The 27,527-nt window shown below is 37.2% G+C and overlaps 1 protein-coding gene across 5 annotated transcripts in view; it reads left to right on the forward strand.

The window, feature by feature from the left end:
* Window positions 1–27,527, forward strand: part of lrp1b (LDL receptor related protein 1B) — a 1,066,453-nt gene that overhangs the window by 440,800 nt on the left and 598,126 nt on the right. For all 5 annotated transcript variants that reach the window (XM_016994954.2, XM_062970961.1, XM_062971003.1 and 2 more), the window contains one exon: window positions 17,161–17,298. In XM_016994954.2, coding sequence (XP_016850443.2) covers window positions 17,161–17,298 — 138 coding nt within the window. The remainder of the gene's footprint in view (window positions 1–17,160; window positions 17,299–27,527) is intronic.

Raw genomic sequence — 27,527 nt, forward strand, 5'->3', positions numbered from 1 at the left:
GAAGCTTACAGAAGGTGCTCAGCCGCTCTCCTTAGATTTGAACCGCCATCCTATCTGTCAGCAATCCTGCCGACACAAGGGTTTAACCCATTGCATCACCTGGGGCTCCACAATTTCCCATTGAAATGTGTTGAAATGCTGTTAATCCATTCCAGCGCCCCAAAACCCTCCCCCATTTTTGTTACGGGTTTTTAATTAAGAAAATGTACTTTATAAATAACAATGATGTATAAGTGCACATTCACATGAAACAATAAGAAAGAAAAATCAACTTTAAAATATAGCATTGAATATCTGCCTTAGTTTTTATGATTGTATGTGGCACTGAATATTTGCTTTTGTACTTAGAAGCCGCCCTGAGTCTCTTTAGGGAGAGAGGGCAGGTCAGCAATCCAGCATTAAAACTGAAGGGTTTTTGAGAGGTATTGAAAATCAGGGCATGTGGAGATGTCACCTGCAGCATTGTTCTTATTTAAGGCTCCTCAAAAGATACATCTCCCTTCATTTATCTCAATGAACCCCATGGCTAGAAGACTGACACAGTATTTCTTCTAGCTCAGTGGTTCTCAACCTGTGGGTCCCTAGATGTTTTGGCCTTCAACTCCCAGACATCCTAACAGCTAGTAAACATCTGGTGACCCACAGATTGAGAACCATTGTTCTAGTCATTTACTAGTACACCTTGGAAATCTTTCAGCTGGAATTTAGGATGGCTGAAAGGATCAATCTCAAATGACCATAAATGTGAACCCTCAAAAATTTGAAATGTTAATTTTGGCTTGTTGTCAGTAACTAATTACGGGAGTCTGGCCTATGTTACTAACTTAACTCCAGAATTGACCCCCTCCCCTCTCCCCAGAAGACAATACAAAGGTATCTCATACATTCTCAACTGGGTATTTATTAGTAGCTGCTAGGTAAATTATTACTCAATTCTAGAAAGATGTATGGGGGTCTCATGATGGCCTGGTTTAATAAGATGCACTAATTAGAATAATAAAATCATAGAATCACAAAGTTGGAAGAGACTTCATGGGCCATCCAGTCAAACCCCCTGCCAAGAAGCAGGAAAATCGCATTCAAAGCACCCAGACAGATGGCCATCCAACCTTTGCTTACAAGCCTCCAAACAAGGAGCCTCCACCACAGTCCGAGGCAGAGAGTTCCACTGCCGAACAGCTCTCACAGTTAGAAAGTTCTTCCTGATATTCAGGTGGAATCTACTTTCCTGTAGTTTGAAGCCATTGTTCTGTGTCCTAATCTGCAGGGCAGCAGAAAACAAGCTTGCTCCCTCCTCCCTATGACTTCCCCTCACACATTTATACATGACCATCATGTCTCCTCTCAGCCTTCTCTTCTGCAGGCTAAACATGCCCAGCTTGTTTAGTTAAACTTTAACTTTAATTACGTTTGATTGAAAAATTAACTAATATGACTTTCATATGACTGAAAGAAAGGAAATGTTATTATTAATTAGTATTGTTTTAATGGATATGTGTGGAAATAGATAATAAATACGTGTGTAAATAGAATAACTGTACTTCCAAAGTAATTCAAAAAATTAGTTTCATTTTTAATGTCAAGAAACACTTGTGAGATATTTTAGTTACATACGATATAAGTTACCTCTGGAACTTTGTTCACCACCATCTGCATTGGATCATTTAGAATACAAAATGAATACTTAAAAATTAAGGTGGAGGGAAAATTCTGAAAGTTTTTTAAAAAGCATTTGACTTAATTTGAAGATTTTCACTTCACTGATGACAACCACAATTACACTATCTATTTGTTCAGAGTTCTTGTGGTTGGTTCCTCTCCTGGTAGCCAGGCTTCTAATGATGACTCTAGCTTTATTTAACTAGGCTGGACTGAGGTATGTGGTCTCTTGTTAAAAACATACTCAAAACCTTACCACTTGGTGGAATGTGCCAGACTTATTAGCAATAACCTTCAGAATTGAAGGTTATCTCCATACCATGATCAGCACAATAGTAGGAATTTGTGAGGGACTCTTTCCTATGTCTTGACAGGCAGCCCTAACATATTCTTAGCTTTTATTATGTACAAGTTAAAGTCTTTTTAAAGCTTGTTTTCTTTTGAGCCACAATTAAATTTTATAAAAGAATGTCCTTTCCGTCCTCTAATAATATCCCTGACACTGCTCATTAACCATAGTGGGAACTTGGTGGACAAAGTGGTGTCTTTCCTTGTGTGCAAAATAATTTCCAGTTATTGTGATTTTTAGTAACTCCTAGACAGATCTGATGTTCTTGACTTTCAACTTTTCAGTTACCTTTCCCCTCATTTGTAGAGGCTTCTTGAAAAGTCAGACTAGTTCAAGTGAATATGCGTAAATTGCCCTGATTTTTTCATTTTCATTAGACAACAACTAGAAGAGAAGAAATGTCATAGCGGAGTCAGTGAGTGGCTACACTGCATCAATGTACCCAATAAGTCTCTGTTATGCACTTTGAAACTGGATGTGGTTAGGCTTGATAATTAAGTTGCTTGTAGAAGCTGGAGACACAGTAGGAGGATACAGTTCATTCCTTTAGATCTCTACTGTACAATGCAGACCAAGCTGTACATTTCCTGGTTTTCAAACCATTAAGGCTCCAATGCCAAAGAAAACTACTCTTCTCAAGTTAATTTGAATGGGTCATTTATGCTAAAGTCTGGAACAGCTTAATTATACCACAACAGTTAAAGCATAAACCTAGAATCAATGGCCATTTTTGATTGGAATCTGGAAGCTCTCATTCAGAGTGAAATGTACCAAAACAAAACAAAAAAGAAACCCAATCCTGAAATAAAATGTTTCTTCTTTCTAAAAGTATTTGAATGAACCATTTTATTGTTTAGTTCCAAAACAGACGATTTTATTGTGGCATTCGTCATCTGCTGGTCTAACTACCTTAACAGAAAGATGCCAAGATGTATATATTTTTAGCTTTGCAGATAACCTCATTGTCAACTCTAGTTTTTCTTTGTTTCTCTCCCCCACTCCCTTTGTTGTTTTTCATGACTAAAGCTCATTATCCCAAAGCTGATAAGAACCCTCGAGCAGTTGCAGTGTGAATATGGTACAAGCTTGTTTTTTTCAATGGGGCTTTGTAAAACACAATGCATAAGCTCTCAGACTCTCATTCAGGCAAATAAAAGAAAATATACTGACGGTCTTAATCTGGGTGATTTCATGATCCCAAGGAGAATGTTCATTCCCCATATTCATTTGTGCTACAAAATCAAGAGTACTCAACACTATTTAAACATCCAGAGCCAGAAGGTACATATTCAGATGGCATGAGACTGTCTTTTGAATAGAGGTCAGTCTTCTTTGTTTTCAGGAGGAAAAAACCCCAAAGGATATAAAAAATTCATTTTTTTACACATTTTGTTTGCTAAACAAAGAGAAGAAAGTCCATATGTGTTGATACTTAGGGACATAACTCTTACAGTAATGAATTTGAAAAAAAATCACATTTCTAGTATATTGAATTGTAAATATTGGAAAAAGGAGTGACTTTGGGATACTGAAATATCCCCTTTATCTGAAGAGGGTTAAATATCAAATGCATAGACCATACTGTCCTTACAAATGTGATGAATAGGCAGTTTAGACAATTATGACAAATAGCATAGAATTACTGCTATGTTTAGTTCTCAACTAGGAGCTCCCAGTGGAACAGTGAGTTAAACTGCTGAGCTGCTGAACTTGCTGACCAAAAGGTCGGAGTTTCAAATCTGGGAAGTGGGGTGAGCTCCTGCTGTCAGCCCCAGCTTCTGCCATCCTAGTAGTTCAAAAACATGCAAATGTGAGTAGATCAATAGGTACTGCTATGATGGGAAGATAACTGTGCTCCATGCAGTCATGCCAGCCACATGATCTTGGAGGTGTCTACTAGGCTTGACCGATCGATGGAAAAAATGTTTCAATTCTCGTTTCTAAAGTAGGGGGTGCCGGCTCTTCGATATAGAAATTATTTCTTAATTTTTCACCCGAAATTTTCGGATATTTCCGAAAATTCGTAATGTTTCTAAAATGTTTCTAAAATGGCGGACGCGCATGCGCAATCGCCAAAAAACAGGAAACCGGGGGGGACTTTTCTGGGGGTCTCCCTCCCTCATTTCTTGAGCTATTCTCATCAAATTTGGTACAGTGGGAGAACACATTCCACACTCTTTGCTCAACAAATTGCAGAATGTTTACTTTCTCCTATGATTTTTGGCAAATTTTCATAACTTTTTATAATACACTACTTTTCAATATTTGAAGAAACCTGTTCCTGGTTTGAAAGTTTTATTTCCTGTTCAATTGGGTTCTTATCACTGTAAAAGTCCCTCTTCTACTTGTGTAGACTTTGGATTAGAAATGCAGCACACGCCAAGCAATGCCTTGACAGGATTGGCAACGTCCTTTGGAAACTATAAATTGCTGTGGACCCTCTATTGAATCAAATCAATGTCTGACTTTGTGATTGCAGAAATAAAACTCAGCCCAAGGCTTGGGAATAGAAATGGAGCGTGAGGGAAGCAATGCCTTGGCGGGTGCCCCACGTCCTTTGGAAACTATTTCTTCCAATGTACCCTTTAGGTTTGAAAACAATGTGTGTCTTTGTGATTGCTGCAATAACACTCAGCCCGGGGGCTTGGGATTACAAACGGAGCAGGAGGGAAGTAATGCACTTGCAGGAACGCAGACGTCCTTTGGAAACTATTATTTTCAAGCCCCCCCCCCCCTTTTCAGGATTGCAAAGAAGGGCTGATGTGGTGATTGCTAAATTCCAAAAAAGAAAACAGAAAGGCAAAGGGACTCCCTCTGGAGTAGAAAAGTAAAGCACCCCAAGCTCTGCACTTGCAGGAACGCAGACGTCCTTTGGAAAATAAAAGTTCCCTAAAGCCACAGCAAGGACTCTGCCACAAGCCCCAAGCCAATTTCCAAAAAAAAAAAAAACCACAATATCGAACCAGCAACAACAGACAGACACTCTACCCCCTATAGCCAGAACAGTCACTTAGCCCTCTCTCCCCCAAGCAAGCAAGCAGCTTCCCAGCGCGCGCGAACCACCCTCTCTCCTCGGTATCCTAGCCCAGAATGGCTTGGCTCAGTTGGGGAGGGGATTTTTATAGAGATCCTCCACGTGGACGTGGAGGATGCTAGCCCCCACCTTTTTCAGCCATCGTGGAAGTCTCTGATTGGCCAGGGAGTGGTAGCCATGTTAGGCTGCACTAGGCTCCCATTCATGTTAGGTTGCAGAAACAAATAATAATAATATTTTTTTTAAAAAAATATTAAAAAAAATTGGAAGGAAAAAATTTAATGAAAATTTTAAGAAACAATTAGAGAATGGGCCAATGATGGTTTGAATTACATTGCCAGTTGCGCCCAGGGAAAACGTTTCAATACTCGTTTCAATAAACGAGAACAATCCGAAATAATTACGAAACGAGGAACATAACGAAAATTTGGACAACCCTAGTGTCTACAGACAACATGGACTCTTCGGCTTAGAAATGGAGATGAGCACCAACTCCCAGAGTTGGACACGACTGGACTTCTTGTCAGGGAAAAACCTTTACCTTTACCTTAGTTCTCAACTACATGCCAACATTCAGGGCATTTTAAAAGATACTGAATTATCTATCAGTTCTCAGGTGTTTCAGTTTCTACATAGTTCTAATATATATAGAAACTGAAACAGTGGAAAACTGAATGTGCTTGGCATTTGAGGTGTGGTTTAAATATATGAAACACAATATACAAATGCTCTGAGTTTTCTCTTTGCTGACTGAACTGGATCTGAAAATATCTATTTGTTCTGTAATAGAGATGAAAAACAATGCAGTTTTTCCATAAAATGTTTACTATCCATAAATTAAGACTCCTCTTCTTTTTTGTGTAAAGTGCAAGAAAATTATTTCTTGGGTCTCTTAAACATTCTCTCAATTTCTTATTTATGGGTTTAAAGTTTATTGCCCAAATGCTGTATTCTTCAGGAATATAGTATTACTATTTCAACCTTTGCTTTTAAAATATGGATTTCATGGGAGTTGCGTGAGTAACTCTTTCTAGCTTAAAGATAGTGTTATTTCACATTAATTATAGTCATTATTTATCACATAATACGGTAGAGAAGAACCATAGACTTTATGAAAAATGCCACAAAAATGTTTTTGTTTTGATTACCAGCACCAAGAATATTATGGAAAACACTGGAAGCCTTATGATGGGCTCGGTGAAGTCCTGGCTCACTTTCTAGGTAACTGTAGAAATCCAAGGTCATTGTCAAGAGGATCATTTTTGTCCTGTACAATTCACATCCCTAATATCTTACGCAGATACCCCAATTAATTCTGCTATTCATGCATGGTTGATGGAAGTTATGGCAACAATGCTTGACGTACAGACTAGAAGGACAAAGCTGGTTCATGCCACCTGTTGATTTAATATGCTCAGATAAAGAAAGAGTCAGGCTGTTATATGGTTCAGGACTCAGATAAAAACTTGGTATCAATACTGGATAACATTATGAGATGATCACTTAAAGCAGTGGTTCCCAACCTTCCTAACGCCGTGACCCCTTAATGCAGTACCTCATGTTGTGGTGACTCCCAACCATAAAATTATTTTCATTGCTATATTTGGAAGTTGTCGTTGCTGGGATTTATAGTTCATCTACAATCAAAGAGCATTCTGAACTTCACCAATGATCAAACTGAACCAAACCTGGCACACATAACTCTCCTGATCAACAGAAACTACTGGAAGGGTTTAGTGGGCATCTACCTTGGGTTTTGGAGTTGTGGTTCACCTATATTCAGAGAGCACTGTGGACTCAAACAGTGATGGATCTGGGCCAAACTTGGCACAAATACTCAATATGCTCAAATTTAAACACTGGTGGAGTTTGGGGAAAATAGACCTTGGCATTTGGGAGTTGTAGTTGCTGGGATTTATAGTTCACCTACAATCAAAGAGCCCCTTGGTCCCCACCAATGATTGAATTGTGTCAAACTTCCCACACAAAACCCCCACGACCAAAAGAAAATACTGGTCTTTGGCAACACCTCTCGCCGCCCCCCTGGTGATTCCTCCAGGGGCCATGACCCCCAGGTTAAGAAATGCTGACTCAAAGAATTAAGAAATCTCCTGCCCCAAATTTCTATGTGAAAATCATTACTTCCTATACTTACATTTTATATTTCCGCCTAAAAAAATCTTATGTGGCAGAACTGCAAAAGAACATTTCTTGTAGACATTTCCATTATGAGGCAATTTAACTATAGAGATACAAAGGATGTGAGCCTTGGAAAGTATGATTCATCTGGGTTTCCTTTTTAAGTCAATTTAAAACCTGAGACAATTTATACCTAACTGTCTTTTTCTGATACAAAGTGTTCTCAAATGCATTATGTATTATTGCATTATGCCGTATTAACATATATGAGATCATTTGGGAAGGGAGCATAATTTACCACCTGCCCATTCTATTGTGTCTGTTCCAATGGTAAAGTGGGTTTGTTGAAGAGAAAGGGGGAAGAGGAGATAAATGTATAGCTAAAAACAAAACTCTGAATTTTAAAGCACAGTGGATTTGAACTATTTGAATTTGAATGCATTTTTTGGATTGCTTTGAAATTCTCCAGTAGTACATTCATTATGTTTTACGTATGTAGTGCAACTCTCTGGCAAATAACGACTAATAATGACCCAAAGCAGGGATGAGAAAATTTGTTCTTCAAATATTATTACGTTTCCAAATTCTTCATCCTGCAATATTGCTCAGATCTGCTAGTAATCATGGGATTTGGAGTCACATCTGTAAAACAATGAGTTCAGCCTAGTCAAATGTATTTTACACATAATAATCATGCAATTTAAATCTTTTTAAATTAAAAATATCCCTTCTTGGCATCTAAAAACCTTATCAATCTATCTCAGAAACCTTTATAAAGAATGCCTTAGGTCAACCAATGTTGTTTTATATCTATTCCTTTACTTCAAATTCCCCAGAAACAATGTCTTTATTAAACTCTTACATTATTATCATTTAGCAAGGCCTATGATAATATATGAAATCCAGAAGATTCAGCCTTTATTTATTTCCTACTCAATTGTAATCCCTAGCATTTTCTAAAATGTCTTCCATAGAACAAAATGGGCACTTGTCACTTAATTGTACAAATGTTGAAGGAAAACATTTCTCCATTAAAAACCCTTCTTACCCTCTCACTCTCAAACATTCCCAGTGTTACTTACCATATCTTCCCCATAGTCATTTCCACTCCTCCATTCTGCAATGTTTTAAATGGCACCAGCATTATGTATTTGTTAAGGTAAAGGTTTCCCCTGACGTTAAGTCCAGTCGTGACCGACTCTGGGGGTTGGTGCTCATCTCCATTTCTAAGCCAAAGAGCCGGCGTTGTCCATAGACATCTCCAGGTCATGTGTCCAGCATGATTGCATGGAGCGCCGTTACCTTCCCGCCAGAGCGGTACCTATTGATCTACTCACATTTGAATGTTTTCGAACTGCTAGGTTGGCAGGAGCTGGGGCTAACAGCGGGCGCTCATTCTGCTCCTCGGATTTGAACCTGGGACCTTTTGGTCCGCAAGTTCAGCAGCTCAGCACTTTAACACACTGTGCCACCAGGGAGCCCTATGTATTTGTTAGAGCTGTGCAAAAAGACTTTCTGTATATATTTCAGATTTCAATATTAATGTCAAAAATATGTAGTATGATTTTACATAGGATTTGTGCTACATTAGAACAGTAAAGACAAATATGACTTAAGTAAAATAAACATTAAATATTAAATAACCAAAAAAATAAAATAAGGTGTAAACACTAAGCTAATCTGGGAATCTGCTATTGCAACACATCCAATGAAGTGGTTTAAAACCAGTATAAAAAAGGATTAGGACTAAGTACATTCCAGTCTACTTGGAATACATTAAGCTCATTCCAGAAGCGTGTCCAAGAGTCCAGAAGAGCCTTGACTCCCAGTGTGACCATCATCCCACTTTCTTTCCAGGTTAACTTGTACCCAGTATGCTTTATTATTCCAATTGCTTGCCTTAGATAGTTGTGCCTCATTTGTTGTGTCTATTTCATTAGATTCGTACATAAAATGCAATATTAAGAAACATGCAAAAAAACTTGATTCAAAACACTGACCTATGAATTTCAGAAGAGTTATGTAAGTCTCATAAATGGCTCCAGGTCTCAGTCGTAGGCACCGCTTCACCCCCAAAAGGGGCTGGCTTTATTCCCCCCCAAAGGCCCCCATGGAAGATGGTGAGGCTGGAGGGAAAAGCTCTGCTTTTTCCCCAAATGGGACAGTGAGGAAAGGAGGGAGCAATGGCTGGCTGGCTGGCCCAGCAAGGAAAAAGCCCCCCCCCCCCCCGGCACATAAGAGATAGACAAAGACCACATTCACATTAAGGCTTTAACATGGGCAGCCCCAGTATTCTGAAGTGAGCAGGATTCTGGGAAACTATATTTCTCAGATTTCTTCTCTGAAAGTTTTGGTGTTCATTCTCTAAAGAGATTTTGAGATAAAGGGGGATTCCTGGCACTTGAATCAACCCTGCGAGATAGGCAAAGTTGGGAGGCAGTAGCTCTAAAGATTCTCTAGTAGGTTTCCTATTATTATTATTATTATTATTATTATTATTATTATTATTATTATTATTTCAAAGGTTGGATGGGCATCTATTGGGGGTGCTTTGACTGTGTTTTTCTTGCCTGGCAGAAGAGGTTTGGATTGGATAGCTCCTGAGGTCTTCCAGTTAAATAGCACTGTTCAGTTTATGTTGATCAACTTAAAATTCCTTAAAAATTAGTGGATGTACAAATCTTTCTGAAACTTGGGGGAAATGATGCCCTCATTATGTTGTATCATTGAAAATAGAAATTCAAGGAGATAGCTCTTGTAGTTTTTTTTAATGTTGTTCATAATTTTTTTAAGTCCCCCAAATCAGTGGATGTGTGAAAAGTTCTGAAAATGGGGAGGGGAGGATGGCAACAGTGGTAAATGTGTTCTACAATTGTAGCAAGTTTCATCATGATAGCTCTAAAATGAGGAAGAAAGGAGTCCCAGAAGCTTCCTCACTCACACAATTACATAACAAAAAAGTAACAAACATTTTGTTATATCATTATAGCTATGATACTGACCCCTTAGGATATTTTAGAAACACTTTAGAAATGATTCACCATAACCCCCTAATTTAGTAATGAGTATTGGGGAAAAAATCATTGATCACACAGACCTAGTATTTGTGTCCAAGTCTTCAGAAATTTCTTTATCATTTTTAGTTCACACATACCAAGCTGCCCCCTTGTTTCTTTTCAATTCTTTCACTTATTATTTCTTCCATTCCTTCCTCTGAGGATTTAATTTCTTCATCCTCAATCTTTTCCTTCAATTGAAAATTCAATCTCAATTTTTAAAGTCATTGGGAAGAAATTAATTTCCTTCCATGTCTCTTGCATCTTCACCCTTCTTTGATAAGTCAGATTTTGACGAATAAAAAGGTGATCCATATCATTTCCTCAGATACAATGTAACACCAACACAAATTTGTAATTAATCTTATTTAATCTTACTGTTATTGCTTTTATTGAGAAGCCTCTTCTTGCAAAAAGAAAAAGAAAAAAGAAAAATCAATTTCTGCCAGATTTATTCAGAGGAGTGTTGACTGTGCTTTCCTCTGAGACTGGAAGAATGTGATTTTTCCAAGGTCACACAGTGGGTTTCCGTAGCAGAGTAAGAATTCAAATTTCAGGGGCATACTCAAACCTCTACCCCACACTGGTTCTCTTAGGTATAGCTAACATTTGTGAAAATTTGGGGTTGGGGGTGGGTGCATTTTTTAAAAAAAAATCCTAAGTATCATTGAGTATGATATAGCTTACCAGCAAATGATAGTACTAGATCTGTGTTTCCCTCCAGTTGGATTGCAACTCTAGAGAGTTACTCACTAATGACTATACTGGTTGATTAGGGCAGTTGGCACCTGAAGTCCAGCAATATCAAGAAGGTTTTATTGGGAGTGTGGTTTTACCAATTTCCTTCCTGCTTCAAGAGAGCCCTTGGGAACATGTACATTATGCCATTATCCTGAAGGTGGAGTGAATCAGCTCCACGGTGGCTGCATAACACACACAGTTGATTCAGTTCAGCATGGGCCAAGGATGCTTAATGTATCCTTAAAACTCAGTTTAAAGTTGTGGGTTACTCCGAATTCAACTTAAGAATCTTGAGCAAACGACAGCATTGGGCTCATGTAAGCAGTTAAGTGTAGCAGTTAAGACACAACCAGTTGGATCTGTTTACATAGTCAGCCCATATTCCCCAAGCTCAGGTAAACTAGGGACTCAGGATGTCAACATTGGCCAGAGTGCCATAGGTAACGAAGAAGGGATAAAATTCCAGGAGGGTTTCCTTTGCTACACCTTCTCTCAAATACTAATTTGCTTGTGCTTGCTGTTGTCTTTCATATTTCATAACACTGGATGTGTTTGCTGGACATGACAAGGCAGAGATCTACAGAATGGATGGCTTGTCAAGAACAAGCTCCTTGCTAGTATATGCTACTAGATTGTTCCTGCTAGCAGTTGGACAGGGTTAAAAAGTCACAAACCCTCCTCTGTAGTTTGTTTATCTTTTTCTTATTTTCTGGCACTTGACAGCTTTCTTTCTCAGATTTATTCCTCCATCCTCAAACTGACTAACCAGAGGGAAAAAAATAAGATCTTCACCCTGGTTTTTGGAAGGGAGCAAATTAGAAAAGGAAAGTTGTCTGTGACCAACTAAGTAAGAAAAAGCATACGTTTTATTCATGATAAACCATGGATTCATTGCTTGTCTTGCAAACCATTAAATCAAACTGATAATCTAGGTATTGTAGTTCTTCAAACATAGATGCAATCCAATATCCTAAACATTTTCTTACAATATTAGGTCAAGTTAGATACGCTGGTGTTTCCAGGTTCACAGGCTCCAGTTTCATGATTTCCACCAACCACAAATCATCACACTCCATGTTAAATGGTGATGACATGAATGCAGGCATCGTAAATCATATATGTTCATATTAAAAGGTAAAGGTTTCCTCTGACGTTAAGTCCAGTCATGTCTGACTCTGGGGGTTGGTGCTCATCTCCATTTCTAAGCCGAAGAGCTGGCGTTGTCAGTAGACATCTCCAAGGTCATGTGGCCGGCATGACTGCATGGAGCACCGTTACCTTCCCGCCGGAGCGGTACCTATTGATCTACTCACATTGGCATGTTTTCGAACTGCTAGGTTGGCAGGAGTGGGTGCTCAAGCTGCTCCCGGGATTTGAACCTGGGACCTTTTGGTCTGCAAGTTCAGCAGCTCAGTGCTTTAACGCACTTTGCCACATAAAAATATGGGGCATGATCATTCACATTTTTCCATATCCATGTGGGGCCCTGGAAAAAACCTCGGCAGACAGAGCAGGCCCACTGTAAGTCTATCTTGCAACCTGAGTGCTAGATATACTGCAAAATATAGTCAGGCTACAAACTTTAATCACCAGTATCAAAATGAAAGTAATCAAACACAAAGGTACTATCTTTAGTACAGAACAGTGTTCTCTGGAGTAAGGTAGTCCATGCCAGCATGGCAACCAATTAAGACCATTCTCCTTCTGCAGTCAGAGTCTGAAAAGCCCAAGGGCAAGGTGGCCCTGAATGGAGGTGAAGAATAGTCTCCCATTACTTTAAGGCATTCTGACTCAGCTTCTAGCATAAATTTATTCTGTATTGTTACCTAGCCTTGAAAGAGCAATATGCCAAGGAAGAATATTAACTATATATAGCCAAACTACTCAGTGTCAGAATAATCACATTTTTATGTTAATCACCCCTCGTAAACTATTGTTTATTTATTTCCGTAAACAGAATAAGAAAAATTCCCTTGGAACTGTATTTCATGATTAATATATATTTCTGAAAGCCTATTCATCTTCATTTCAAGCCATCTTCTCTTCACAAACAAATAGGCTTCTGCAAGTGCTTATTGTGATCCCCTTCAATGATCCGCAGTCAGATAATATTTTAAAGATTTCATAATGTCCCTGTGATCTTTATGTTTTTATTGTAGCAGAAGAAAATACAAAAAGCCACCTGTCTTTATAAAAGATAAGGTAATCTTCTTCAAAGCTATGAGTTTAGATATCTGATTTTTAGCAATCAACAAAATAATTCAATTTTCCATTTCTCATTGTAAAAGGATCTTGATTGTTTACTCAGTATCTTTCCATCAGCAGTTAGCAGAGACTCCAATTTATAACCAATTATCTCCAAGTAGGCCTGCTGAAAAAAGCAGGATTTTTCTAGAGCAATTGGACAGTGCAATTCAGAATGCTATTTTTCAGAGTGTTCTGTCCTCTTATCTTCTGACATAAAGCAAATCAAGCTCAGTTCATCTCACATAATGCACCCATTCCAAAAATGTGTTGCTGATATCATTTGGAAATAACAAATGTTATATTTCCATTGAACAGATCGGGGGTCCGGAAACTAAAGTCCATGGACCACATGCAGCCCTCCAAGGTCATTTACCTGGCCCCGCCCTCAGTTTTAGACTTAGGCTTGCCCAAAGTCTGAAATGACTTGAAGGCACACAACAACAACAACAATCCTAATTAACTATCCCATTGGCCAGAAGCAGGCCCACACTTCCCATTGAAATCCTGATAGGTTTATGTTGGTTAAAATTGTTTTTATTTTTAAATATTGTATTGTTCTTTCATTATTGTTGTTATTTGTTTTTGTACTACAAATAAGACATGTGCAGTGTGCATAAGAATTTGTTCATATTTTTTTTTTCAAATGATAATTCAGCCCCTCAACAGTCTGAAGGATTGTGGACCGGCCCTCTGCTTAAAAAGGTTTAAGGATCCCTGGAACAAACTGAAAAGCCACCAAATGGCCCTTCATTGAATTAGCCTCCCAAACTCAGAAGTAACAGGACTGGCCTGCATTCTTTAAATACTGAAAGGGCTGTCACAGAGAGGAGGGGGCAGTTTTGTTCCCTGCTGTCCCAGGGAATGACTCAGTCTAATGGTTTTAACTTACAGGATTGCAAATTTCAATTAAATATTAGAAAGAACTTGATAATAAGAGTGGTTTGGTAATGGAACCAACAGCTCAGAGAGGCAGTGGGGTCTCCTTTTGATATCTTCAAAAAGAGACTGAACAGATGCCTGCTAGAGATGCTTTAGCTGGAGCTCCTACACTACTGAGCAAGGAGTTGGACTCAAAAATTCTATGAAGACATTTCCAACTCTGTGATTCTATGAAGCCCAATAGAGCTTTTCTCTCACCTCCTAAACTTTTTATGACATGTTAGTCAGCCTTTTCTACAATCTGTTTGTTAGCAGTCTTGTAAAAGCATAAAAGAAGATTAGAGAAATGCATGTTCTCAGGTCTGTTGTCAACAGGCAGCATTTGAAACTATCTTTGTGCATAAATATGTTGGAAAATAAGTTCATTGTGTTTTCTACAAAACTCAAGGGGGAAAGTGGGGAGAAGTGATGGTGCAAGGTGAGAGATACAGAGAGGATAATAGAGGAAGAAAAAAAAAGGATAACAACACATTGCTAACCCATCATAGAAATATAAACAGAAATTGAGGTCAACTGTGGGATCCTGTGAGATACAACAGAGGGATTCAATTTGGTGAGGAAACACTTGAGACAAAGGGTCCGTCCTAGACCTACTTTTCAGTTTCCCTTTTAGGTGAAACACATGGTCCTCAGGGACAATCCATTCCTAAAGCATTTTGACTTCCCCTTTTAATATACTTGCATGCCCTGTTTAAGCAGTGTGGGCCACTTTCCCTCTGTCATATGGGGCGGGGCGGGGCAGAATAGCTGACCACAAGATTACCCTTGATCATTTGGATTGCATTCCTCATAGATCCTGCCTTTCAACAAACTAAGAACATTACTATAAAGGTGATATCCCTTTTCTCCAGAGTCATGGATCTTAGGATCTGGAGCAGTATAGGAGCGAAACCTGTAGAAGAAAGGTCTTTTAAGTTGGTCATGTTACTGAGAAGGGGCCCCTGGTGGCACAGTGCGTTAAAGCACTAAGCTGCTGAACTTGCGGACCAAAAGGTCCCAGGTTCAAATCCTGGGAGCGGAATGAGCACCCGCTGTTAGCCCCAGCTCCTGCCAACCTAGCAGTTCGAAAACATGCAAATGTGAGTAGATCAATAGGTACCGCTCCAGCAGGAAGGTAACAGCGCTCCATGCAGTCATGCTGGCCACATGACCTGGAGATGTCTATGGACAACGCAGGCTCTTCGGCCTAGAAATGGAGATGAGCACCAACCCCCAGAGTTGGTCACGACTGGACTTAACGTCAGGGGAAACCTTTACCTTTACTTATGTTACTGAGAACAGTCTTTGCTAAGTTACCAACTGAGAACCATCTATAACTCCTCTGAGTCCCCTCGGGGAGAGAAGGTTGTCTATAAATATAGTTATTATAATTATTATTATTATTATTATTATTCCAATACTTTATGTGAATATAGAATTGCTCCACACTGTACACAGAAATCAACTAAAGTTGAATGTTACTATAATCTTTTTGTCTTATGGCTTACATTTTTAATGGGGTTTATTTTTTTAATTTTAATTTATTTTTAATTTTTGCATATTGTGAATTTTTAATTAAGTCTGTTTTATGTCATGTAGGCAACACCAAGTCCCAAACTGGGGGAAAGGCAGGATATAATAGTAAAAGTAATAATAATGACAATAATAGTAATAATAGTAATAGTAATAATAATAATAATAATAATAATAATAATAATAAATCAGCCGCTATCAGGACCTCAAGACTGAACTTCAAAGACTCTGGCAGAAACCAGTGCAGGTGGTCCCGGTGGTGGTGGGTACACTGGGTGCCGTGCCAAAAGATCTTAGCAAGCATTTGGAAACAATAGACATTGACAAAATTACAATCTGCCAACTGCAAAAGGCTACCCTACTGGGATCTGCACCCATCATCCGAAAATACATTGAGAAGTGTTCGACTTGTGATTTTGTGATACGAAATCCAGCATGTCTATCTTGTTTGCTGTGTCATAATAAAATAATAATAATAATAATAATAATAATAATAATAATAATAATAATAATAATAATAATGTACATTTTGCTTTATTCATAGAGAGCAGTCAGTGGACAATATGTTACAATAGGACAAAGATTCTAGAATTTTAATCACATGTATTTGTGGCTTTCATTTTTTCTAGAGACCTTATCAGAAAGGCCCATGGATTCTCCCTGCATCGTGGTGAATCCATGGGCTCTGAGCAGGGGGCGTGGAGAAACTGCCACTCCATGCTCCACATCGCTTGCCTCACCTTCCTCTTTATCCCATGGGGGGACAGTGTTGCCTCCTGGCTCCCTTCCCCCCCCCCTATTGAAAGGAAGGCAACACGGGAAGGTTCCCATGTTTCTGTGGTGGCGGTAGGCTACCTTTTTAAGCATGGAGCTCAGCTAGAAGTCCCTTTATGTCATGTGAAGGGCTCTGTGCCAAAAAGAGAGGTGGAGCAGTGTACAACAAGCAAATTGGCCCATCTGATGAGGTGATAAGTAACAAGTTGCATCTTTTGTTTAATTTACCACTTTATTTGCCACTTCCTGTACTATGGCTTGTTAATTATTGCCTTATGTTCACTAACAGTAGACTAGTAGCCTCATGTTGTGATCACATTGAGAAATAATAATTAAATAATATTTGAAAAATTGGCACATCATTTCCTAATATTTCTAAATATAAATTTCAGCAACCTAATCTTTGGAAGAAAGTAAATCTGCCAGAAAAAAAAGATAAATTGCACAGTCTTCATTTTATAAAATAATCCTCTTTAAGCAGTTGATTTTCTTTTAATTATGTTAATCCTTATTAAGAGACTATAATTCTGCTAGTAATGCACAGAAAAGCTGCACAGTAGAAAAATGCATAAAAGAGCTTGCAGCTAGCATTAAAGTGGAAATATTATGCAAATGCATGTCAGTACAGTGCTTTCTTTGCCTTAGTAATCTTTATTTATTTGAACAGAATCAAACTGCATATTAATTATCTGTATCCTTTCTTATTTTAGGTCCTGAAGAAATAGAATTCAAATGTCCTCTGAATCATCTTAAATGCATTGGCACAAACAGATGTATTCACTTGTCGCAACTCTGCAACGGCATTTATGACTGCCCTGATGGATATGACGAAGGTGTACATTGTCGAGGTAAGTGGATTTGTTTGGGGTAAATGCTAATAAGTTTGTCAACATAATGCTTTTCTGCTGCAAGCCAGAAAACTTTTGCTTTCATGTTGGGACTGTTGTTGGTTGGTTGTTACTTTTAGTGTTTGGATTTATTGTCATGAATTCCTTGAATGCATCTTTCAGTACTTGTGACTTTTTCCAAAAAAGAGTATGAGCATTCAGTTCCATTAAATTCATTACTTTCACAGAGATACTAATAAGAAGTGGTGGACTTTGTGAATTCTGGGAATTTGATGATTGCAATGGTTTCACTCTATTGGTGTCATTTATAAACTGTCTTCCACAATCACATGCCATACCAAGCATACTGCAGAACATGCCAATTACAGACACAATTAAAATTAATTTCCAAGATCCATCCTTTTTTGTTTGAACTTTTATCTAAAACACTTGCTCATTTCCTTATTCTAATCCTTAATTTTTGTTGGTTATTTCTTTTATTATTTTTCCCCCACAATTAGTCCATCAAAACATAATTTTATGCCAACTCCATATGATTCACCAGTTCAGCTACAAACTTCTTGCAGCTACCTCTTTGCTACATTTCCTTGGTTTTCCCTGATTTTCATTTCTTCTATTTTGTATTAGTTGAATCTTTATATTATTGCACTGTCTGGTGTGTATACTACCAAATCATGGGGAGCCTCCAATTCTATATTCATGGGTTCTCTCCAACTTAACATCCTTTTCTTCAGAATCAACCAATATTCAGCTTTCCAGTGTCTCCATTTTTCTTCTAGTTTTTTGCACTAATAGTTGGTTAAACCAAGATATGAATGTAGACGTGATAAGTATCATACATACTGATTACATACATTAAATAAATTTCAGCCATTACAGGTGATGCATGATCAAAGTCATCACTTTAAACACATTGTGCCACATCTGGTTTTTTGGCATATCTAGAACAAATGTTCAGTAATAGAAAACAAACAAAAATGTTAGAATTTCAAATATTGCTTTCCATGGTTAGGAATTCATCCATTATTATAAATGATATCTTAGTAGAAACCTACTATATGTAAAGCATGTCTGTGTTCCAAACTATTTTTGGAGATAAAGGCAAGATTACAATCAAAGTAGGAATTGGGGAAAGAGTCACTGGATATTATGTTGTGTCTATGGGAATTTGGGCTTTAATTAAGTTTTTTAAGTAAACCATTGAGCTAACTTAAGATCTTTATAGTAGAAATTGATACTCACATAATTATATTTTAAAAACTCTGGCATTTAATTGGCAGCTTTTTGAAAGCGTTTCTTGTTTTATCCCTAGCTTTAAGTAAAAGTTCCCTCACCAAAGAGTTTTGCTAGGTAAAATATTAATCTAAATTACTATGAATTTGTAAATCAGCTAATTAATATGGCTGCTTATTTCATATTCATACACACACACACACACACACACACACACACGTATCATGTCCTGCCTTTCTTCTGGTACATGTTTAAAGGCAGCTCATGTCAATTTAAATGAAAGTAAGGTACAAATGTGCAAATAGTCAAGGATAAAATGGTAATGTAATTGTTTGGTTCATTTTGATGTATATATGTTGTTCTCTGCCAGGCAAGTGACAACGTATGTAAACTGACAGAATTGTCACTTGAATTTATTCATTCAAAAAAAAAAAAGAAAGAAAGAAAAGAAAATCAGAACATCACATATGGCTATAAGTAAAGTAGTAAAGCTACTTGTAAACAAAAGTTTTATATTCACACTTTATTGTAGAAAACTTGGGTTTATTCTTGTAATGCTATTTCTTTAAAAGAAAATTAATTATTGCATTACAACCTTCTACATCTTCTTCATAGAAAAACAAAATAGTTTTTAATGGAACAAGTGTTTCTTATTCAGCTGTACTGCATTTATGTTTCACTCTCTCAGTCTAGGATAGAGATAAAATAAAAAAATCGACTTCTTTCACTTTATTAGGAGAAATTTTTAAAATATCAATCTGATATTTATTGTGTGCTGAAACTGGACACTTTTTAATTAGAAAATTGCTGATTTAATTTAATCTGGAAAGAAAAACAAGTTTCCTCCTCAGAAATCAACGTTTTCTGTGCATAACTATTATTTGTGTGCACAAATGTTATTTTTCATGAAAACAACCCGTTTATGTGCATAAAACCTGTTTTCACTAATAAAGTCATGATTTTAATGCTACAGGGTATCATCTGTATCTGCAGGGGAAATATTTCTGAATTTAACATGGAAACAGAAAACCATGCATAATAGTGGACTCCAATAAAATATCTGTAGATAGCATTACTCTCTAGAAATTTTCTAGGTCCTCCAGGGTGGCTCTGTGCTAACTTCCCGTGGAAGCATACCTTGAAAATCTTAGCAAGACTCTTTTTTTTGCCATATGCTGTATTTGAAACCACTGCTACTGCTCCCATGGATCTGGGGGAGTCGTGCATACTGCAATTGTAACTATCCATGAATTTACTTTATCAGGCAATTAGCTGCACAGGAAGAGTGCCATTCTGGCCAGCAATTGGGGTAGATGACATTTCCATCAGGTTTAAAAAGGCTGGGCTAGGAAGAGGTTACTAAGGGCACATCAGCACTGACCACTTAGGTCTGTGAAACCAACAGAGAAGGAAACAGCTTCAGTATATGGCTGATTAGATGAGAAGTCCTGGAATTGGTTTAAGGCCTAGATGCTGCTTAAATGCAGAATAATTCCTGCCAGCCAAACAGAATGGGGCGGGTTTTTTTTCCAACTCCCTCCTGTGAATATGTGAATAACTGTGACATGCCATCCCTTACTAACTTTCACCTTACAATGTGTTTTACACTAGAGTGCATTAAGGGTTCTATTTCAGACTATTCCTTGATTTTACTTATCCCATTATAAAACTCTTAAAGGTTGCTGTGGAATATTTATGCAGTGTGCGACATATAAATACCACACTATCAAGCTGCCTTCGAACTGCATTAAAATGGTCAGTGGACTCTGGCCTATATATGTTCTAGGAGATTCTAAACCAGTGGTGGGGAACTTGCAACCTTAACACCACATGTGACCTTCTAAGTCTTTAAGTATGGCTTTTTGACTGAATCAAAATTTTACAAAAAAAATGTTATTTTGATCAAAACATTTTTGTTCATTTTTTACATTTTTATTTTAAAATAAATGTATTTAAAATACCAAGAATAAAATAAGTTTCAATGAAATAATCTTTGTTTGATGCTAAGGACAACCCAACTGAAATATGTAATAGAGCAGTAGAATACCCATGCATTCGCAACATGCCAGAAAAATGCTTTCTTGCTTTTCAACCATTTATTGCTGTAAATCTACATTATCCTGCCTAACCAAAATCAAGATACCCACCAAGAAGATCAACAGAGACTGTGGGCCTCTATGCTGCAACCAAATATTCCAATACTTTCTAACAAGAAGAAACAGACACAATAAAGTCATTAAAATTTGTTAACTTTAAAATTAATAGTTGTCACTTTTTGAAGTTAGTTCATAAGTTAGATTTTTACAAAATCATGTGCATTTTAAGTGTATCTAATTGAAATTTCTTGAATGCAGCCTTAGGTGATTATGTCTAAATTAATGTGGCCTCCCAACATGAAAAGATTCCCCACCTCAGTTCTAGACTGTAGGTTCTAGAACAGGTGTAACGAAGTTCTCCATAACTCAGAGTAGATGAAACAATTTTTCTAGAATATGTTAATGTTACTTCCATTTTAAAAGTGATAATTAAGACTGAAACATAGGAACCTGGCCTAGCAACAAATAAATGGCATGCACACACAAACATACCAATTTGATACTCATGCGACTATTTAACTGGAAAAAAACTGCTGATCAGTAAAATGCACAATTGATATGTATAGCAGTGAATTTATTTGAAGATACAGGAAGTTGAACACTCGTTCAAGCTACACATAATGGCTTTTGTTTGTCACTTTAAAAGCTTAGTGCCACAGAAATAAATACTCTGGCAGGATCTAGGGAATAGATGGATTAAAATCCATGATATAAGTACATAAAAGGGATAGATCAAGCAGGATATTTTCTCCTAATAATAGCTTGTAGTATAAAATAGAAACCAAGGCCTGTATGATGAGTGTATCCCTCTATTTGTTATTGGATTGCAGCTCCTATCAGACTTAGATAGCATGGCCAATGGGGAAAATACTGAGAAGTGCAATCGAACACTTTCTGAAGATTTAATAGCTTACCTAAATTTAATTGATATTTCCAGTTGAAGGAGTCCCAATGAATCTATGGAATGTAGATAGATGTTGAATGTAGAGAATGGGCATATTTACACTGCCCACTTACAACATCATCACAAAGGCCAGGCAAAGCATCCCGCTTGACCTGGTTTCACAGCTGGAGAAAGGGGAGCAGTGGGCAATTCACACTCTCATTAGATGGGGCAATTTTAGTGTCCAATGATGTTTCCATCTGGGTTGGGAGTCGGGCCTTCTTTGGAAGTCACATGGTGTCATGTGATGGCTAACATGGGGCTCCAGCCCCAAAACAGGGTGGAAGCATCCTAGGATACGAAAACTGATTCATCTGATGAAGCCCTTCGTGTGAAGGGCCAGTGAATCAGTTCTATGGCACAGAACTGATACACATTAGCATGGCCTTAAACATTAACTTAAGCTGTGAGTTGCTCTGAATTCTCCTCCAGAATCTGCAGCAATCCACAACTTCTGAGTCAGAAGTGGCCACAGCTGTTTGCATGATCATTCCGTGTTTTCCTGGCTCAGAAGGATTAGGGATACGAGATACCACTCACTAGTACTTCCCATACTCCTCTTCATGGTGGCCAGTAGATGCAACATGGTTTATGTCAGTTGTTTGTCACCTGGAGTGATAAGGCTGAAGCAATGAAATGATCAGAAAAGGAGGAGGGAGGGTGCATTATAGGTAAAAATTCCCTCTAGCAATGAACAATTGGTACAACCCATGTCATACCCATTGGTGCCACTGTGAGGAGAAAGGAGGGACAGTAAAGGTAAACCAGGTTTGTCACTGCTGGATACTCTCTACTCTCTCCTGCCTCCGCAGCAGCTGGGGGGAGGGGTTGGTTAAACCATCCTGGGGCCGATCTGGAATTTGCCACAGTAAATTGGTCCCAGGATAAGTGGTCAGTTTAGATCTGCCTGAAGTTCCCAGAGAATAAATGGAACTTACATAAAGACTGACTAACCAAATTGCCATTGATTGGATTTCTTTCCTTGGAGCAAAGGTGACCAAGGCCTAAAATGTTCTGGTCCAACTCAAATATAAAATATTCTGTACACATAACCTATTGTTTTTCTGGACACCCTATTTGTGGAGCAAACTATGTTGTTGGAGATATTAGCTGTCTTTCTGGCCACTAAAAAGACAAACGTTAGAACTAAAGATGATTTATCTGTACGAGAACAGTTCTTCTAATATCAGTGATGCTTATTGTGTCATGACTGTATCTGCACCCAGTGATTCTCTGCTTGAACGACAACTCACACCTTTTCAGAAATTTGCACCTTTTCAGAAATCACTTCTATTTCTTATTTCATAATTTCAGACTCTTATGACTCATAGCCAACCGCCAAATGGGTATCACATCATTTTGAAATTAGTTTATTAAGTGGATTTTTAAAATGCCTGTGGTGGCTATCTTGAATTGTTTTACTTTGTAGCAAAGAAAACCCAGCCTATTGCATTCACATTAAACATCTCAGGGAATATTTTTATCTATGTACTAGGGCTACTATGTACCCATCAAAACCGGTAAGTCTAACATAATTTTGTTTCCCTTGGCTTGATGGTAACCACCAATAGCATAATAGGGATGGAGCTGAATTCATTATAGAAGGTCCTTGCGTCAAGCAATAGCATTTTGCATATAGTATGCTCTATAACTTGAATGAGTGGGAGAATTGCCAAGCAAAAGCAGTAATATTCTCTGGACCTTATGAAAATCTCATCTACACATTTTAAGAGCATTCATTCCTTTCTTGTTGTTTTAAATTCAGGGTAATGACCATTTGAACTGTCAGAAAATAAGGTTTTGATCTATTTTACTGAACCTCCTTGATTTTTTTAAATTATGCATCTCTAATGAGAGGCATCTTTTAATTAGTAAGTTGGCACAGCAGAATGGGTCCAAACTGCTTGTTGCAGCAATTTACATTTTATAGCTCTATGGGAGAATATTTGGATATTCTTAACTAGAGAACAACAGAGAATAGGAGCAATTCCACTGAAATTCACTGAGTTTAAGAAGATGTATTCACAGAGCTGTACACCCTCTATACTGTTGGACTAATATTAAGATGCAGAATTATAGCCAAACTGCTATAGTTCTACACTATGGCTAATTTCATAGCCACAATCAGTGTAACCTTATCATTTTTTTTTTCAAATGTCCATTTTTTTTCCTGATCCATTGACAGAGTTTGGAAAGTACTTTTAAAATCAATTAGTTACTGATGAAGTGTTTTCCTCAAGATAACTCATCAACAAATTGGGAGGAAGGAGTGTTTGGTAATCACTGTGTTACTCATTACATTTTCATTGCTTTAAAAAGAATCAAAAGAAAGACAGAAAATATCCTAAAACAGGGGGAGCATTTCCCTGCTTCATGCCTCCAACAATTTAATCCCTGTATAGCAGGGGTCCTCAAACTTTTAAAGCAGAGGGCCGGTCCACAATCCTTCAGACTGTTGAGGGGCCGAATTATCATTTAGGGAAAAAAAACGAACCAATTCCTATGCACACTGCACATATCTTATATGTAGTGCAAAACAACAACAATAACAATGAAAGAACAATACAATATTTAAAAATGAAAATAATTTTAACTAACATAAACCTATCAGGATTTCAATAGGAAGTGTGGGCCTCCTTCTGGCCAATGAGATAGTCAAGTTAATTAGGATTGTTGTTGTTGTTGTTGTTGTTGTTGTTGTTGTTGTTGTGTGTCTTCAAGTCATTTCAGACTTTGGGCGAGCCTAAGTCCAAAATTATTTATTTATTCATTTACTACATTTATTTACTACATTTATATCCCACCCTTCTTATCCCGAAGGGGACTCAGAGCAGCTGTATGTACATACAATATATTATATTATTAGCATAGCGCAATATTAGCATTATATATTACTATATTGAACTATACCACTATACTGTAATATTATATGTAATATATAACATATAATTAATATTATTATATGGTATTATTATTAGTATTATATTGTATAAAATGATAATATTATTATCAGTATTATATATATATACAATATATTATATTATTAAAACGGATATAAAAATATTATATTATAAATGAGGGCGAGGGCCAGGTAAATTACCTTGGAGGGCCGCATCCGGCCCCCGGGCCTTAGTTTGCTGTATAGCTACATGAAAAGGTCACAATAATTGGGTTTTAAAATATATATATAAAAGAAATATCATGATGTCCCCATTACCCATAAATTACAGTGATTACCTGTCATATTTATGTTTTTAATTTCCTGTATTTAGATACTGCTTTTCTTACCCCTTGGAGGGGGGGGGGGGGGACGACTCAAGGTGGTTTACAACATATTAATGGCAGAAATTCAGTGCCAACATACATATAATAGAAAAAATCATAATAACTAAATACTAACACATAGCTATAAATTAAAAGCATTTAAACCATTAAACTTATGCATACACGACATTTAAATACTAGGAAAAAGCATTAAAACATTCTAGTATAAATATTAAAATCACATGATCCAAAAATCGTATACTGTGGCCATTCCAATTGTCATTGCACATATTTCTTAATTATTCTTTGTACTGCTTTACTGATCTAATCTCACTGAGAAAATAATTCCAGAGCCAAGGAGCCACCACTGAGAAGGCCCGGTCTTCTCCCGTCCACCAGCCATGCTTACAACACACGCAGGACTGAAAGCAAGGCCTTCCCAGACTATCTTAAACTCTGTGATGGTTCATAGAGGGAGATACGTTTGAATAGGTAAGCTGGGCCGGAACCATTTAGGGCTTTATAGGCTAAAGCCAGCACTTTGAATTGTTCTTGGTAGCAGACTGGCAGCCAGTGGAGCTGACATAGCAGGAGAGTTGTGTGCTCCCTGTATGCCACCCCAGTTAAAATCTGACTGCCAAAATTTTTCATATTGTGCTAATTTGCTTTCAATGTGAGGCAAAGGTGAGTTATGGGTGACAAGTAACATGGCAATGATAGTACCTACCCTCTTTGCTGTGGAACTATTGATACATCTTCTTCTACCATATAAAAAGAGATATATCATTGCATTTCTTTCCTGGGAGTATCCTTATTGATTCCTCTCCTACGAAGTACAGTAGAGTCTCACTTATCCAACGTTCTGGATTATCCAACACATTTTTGTAGTCAATGTTTTCAATATATCCTGATATTTTGGTGCTAAATTCGTAAATACAGTAATTACTACATAGCATTAATGTGTAATGAACTTGTTTTTCTGTCAAATTTGTTGTATAACGTGATATTTTGGTGCTTAATTTGTAAAATCATAGCCTATTTTGATGTTTAATAGGCTTTATCTTAATCTCTCCTTATTATCCAACATATTTGCTTATCCAACGTTGTGCTGGCCCGTTTATGTTGGATAAGTGAGACTCTACTGTATGTGTTGCATGAAGTTAATTTTGAGACTCAGCAGTAGAATAGGAAATGAGATATATGAGAAGAGCAAGGTGATTAGATGTATAGCAAGAGATTACCAGTAAAATATGGAATATTCCTTTTGTGGAAAACAAAGTTTATTCCATATCCTATTTTCTATGGACAATGTGCATTTCAACCAGGGGTTGTTTGTTTATTTAGAAATGTGGCTTTACAACTGTTATCATTTGTTTTTAAATGAACAAATATTGTGATTTTAGAGCATTTGTGATGACTGATCTCACATTCTTTGTACTGGTACCTCTGCCTTCTCATTCTAAATATAGTATCAGTTTTTAAAAATGCTTTGATGCGTATTTAAGGCAAAATATAAAATGTTCATAATGATATGTATTGTGATAGAAAGTCTCCCGTGCCTCAGGGTTGGTGATAGATCTCCAAAAAGTAGGCTTTAGAGATGTTCTATTCAAAATAAATAAACAAAAGACATCCCCTATGACTCAATGAAACCTTGCTTTATAATGCTATTGACATTTATTTCCTTCATTTCTATATTTGTTCATTATGCAGGCTAGGTAGGGCAGTAAACAGTATTCCATAACTCACACATCTGGTATCTAGGGGTCACCAAAAGTCAACACACAACTTGAAAGCGTATAGGACACTCTCAAGTGATCAAAGGCCTTTTAGACATTGCTATTCTCATCTTAATTCAATGCAACAACATTCTAAATGGACCTATACAAGAGACAGTGCTTTTCAGTTCAAGGTCAAAGTTTTGCTTCCATTTGCAGCATGAAGTGGTAATGAACTCAAACAACAAATGAAGTAGGTGATGTTACATTGGCAATCCTATTCATTATGTTATGTGTACTTCAGTAGTTTATTTTTTTTTGTTTTGCTCTTGGTGAGCAGACTGTAAATTGCAATCTTCATGGCAGTAGATAATACAAATGGTTTTATTATGGTTCATTTTGTACATTATGAACTTCATTGTCCTTGACACCTGACTCTAGAAGATTGTTTATCTTGGAATTGCATATATAGATGCGTGCAAATATATGGGAGCAAGTGAGAAATGTGTGATACACAATACATACTACTTCTAAGGTATTAGTAGCTCATTTATTTTTCCATCATATTGTTTGATTTTAGAGTCGTTCTTCAGGTAACATAGCAGCGGGTATGATGAGCTAAAAGACAGAATTTTAAACAGCACACACATACACTATAGACTATTTCTAAATAATTCCTAGCTATTTTATGGAACAAGCCAAAGGCGTCTTGACATTAATAATCAGCAGTGACAACTGCTTTGGGAAGGGAAACAGTGAACACAATCATAGATGAACACAATCAATTTAATTTATTATTTGTTATAAAATAAATTTCCCATTATCTTTCTAGGGAGACTGTCTATTTGAAGCTGTTTTATACTCCCAATTTTTTTAGTGTTTGTTTTTTTGGAAAACTGAAGGTCAGTATCTAATGTACAAATGACTGTATTCAAAACTAAACAGAAGAGGGATAAAAATGAGTATATTATGTAA

The sequence above is a fragment of the Anolis carolinensis genome, chromosome 1 (assembly GCF_035594765.1).
Source record: "Anolis carolinensis isolate JA03-04 chromosome 1, rAnoCar3.1.pri, whole genome shotgun sequence".
In the NCBI taxonomy this organism is placed as follows: Eukaryota; Metazoa; Chordata; class Lepidosauria; order Squamata; family Dactyloidae; genus Anolis; species Anolis carolinensis.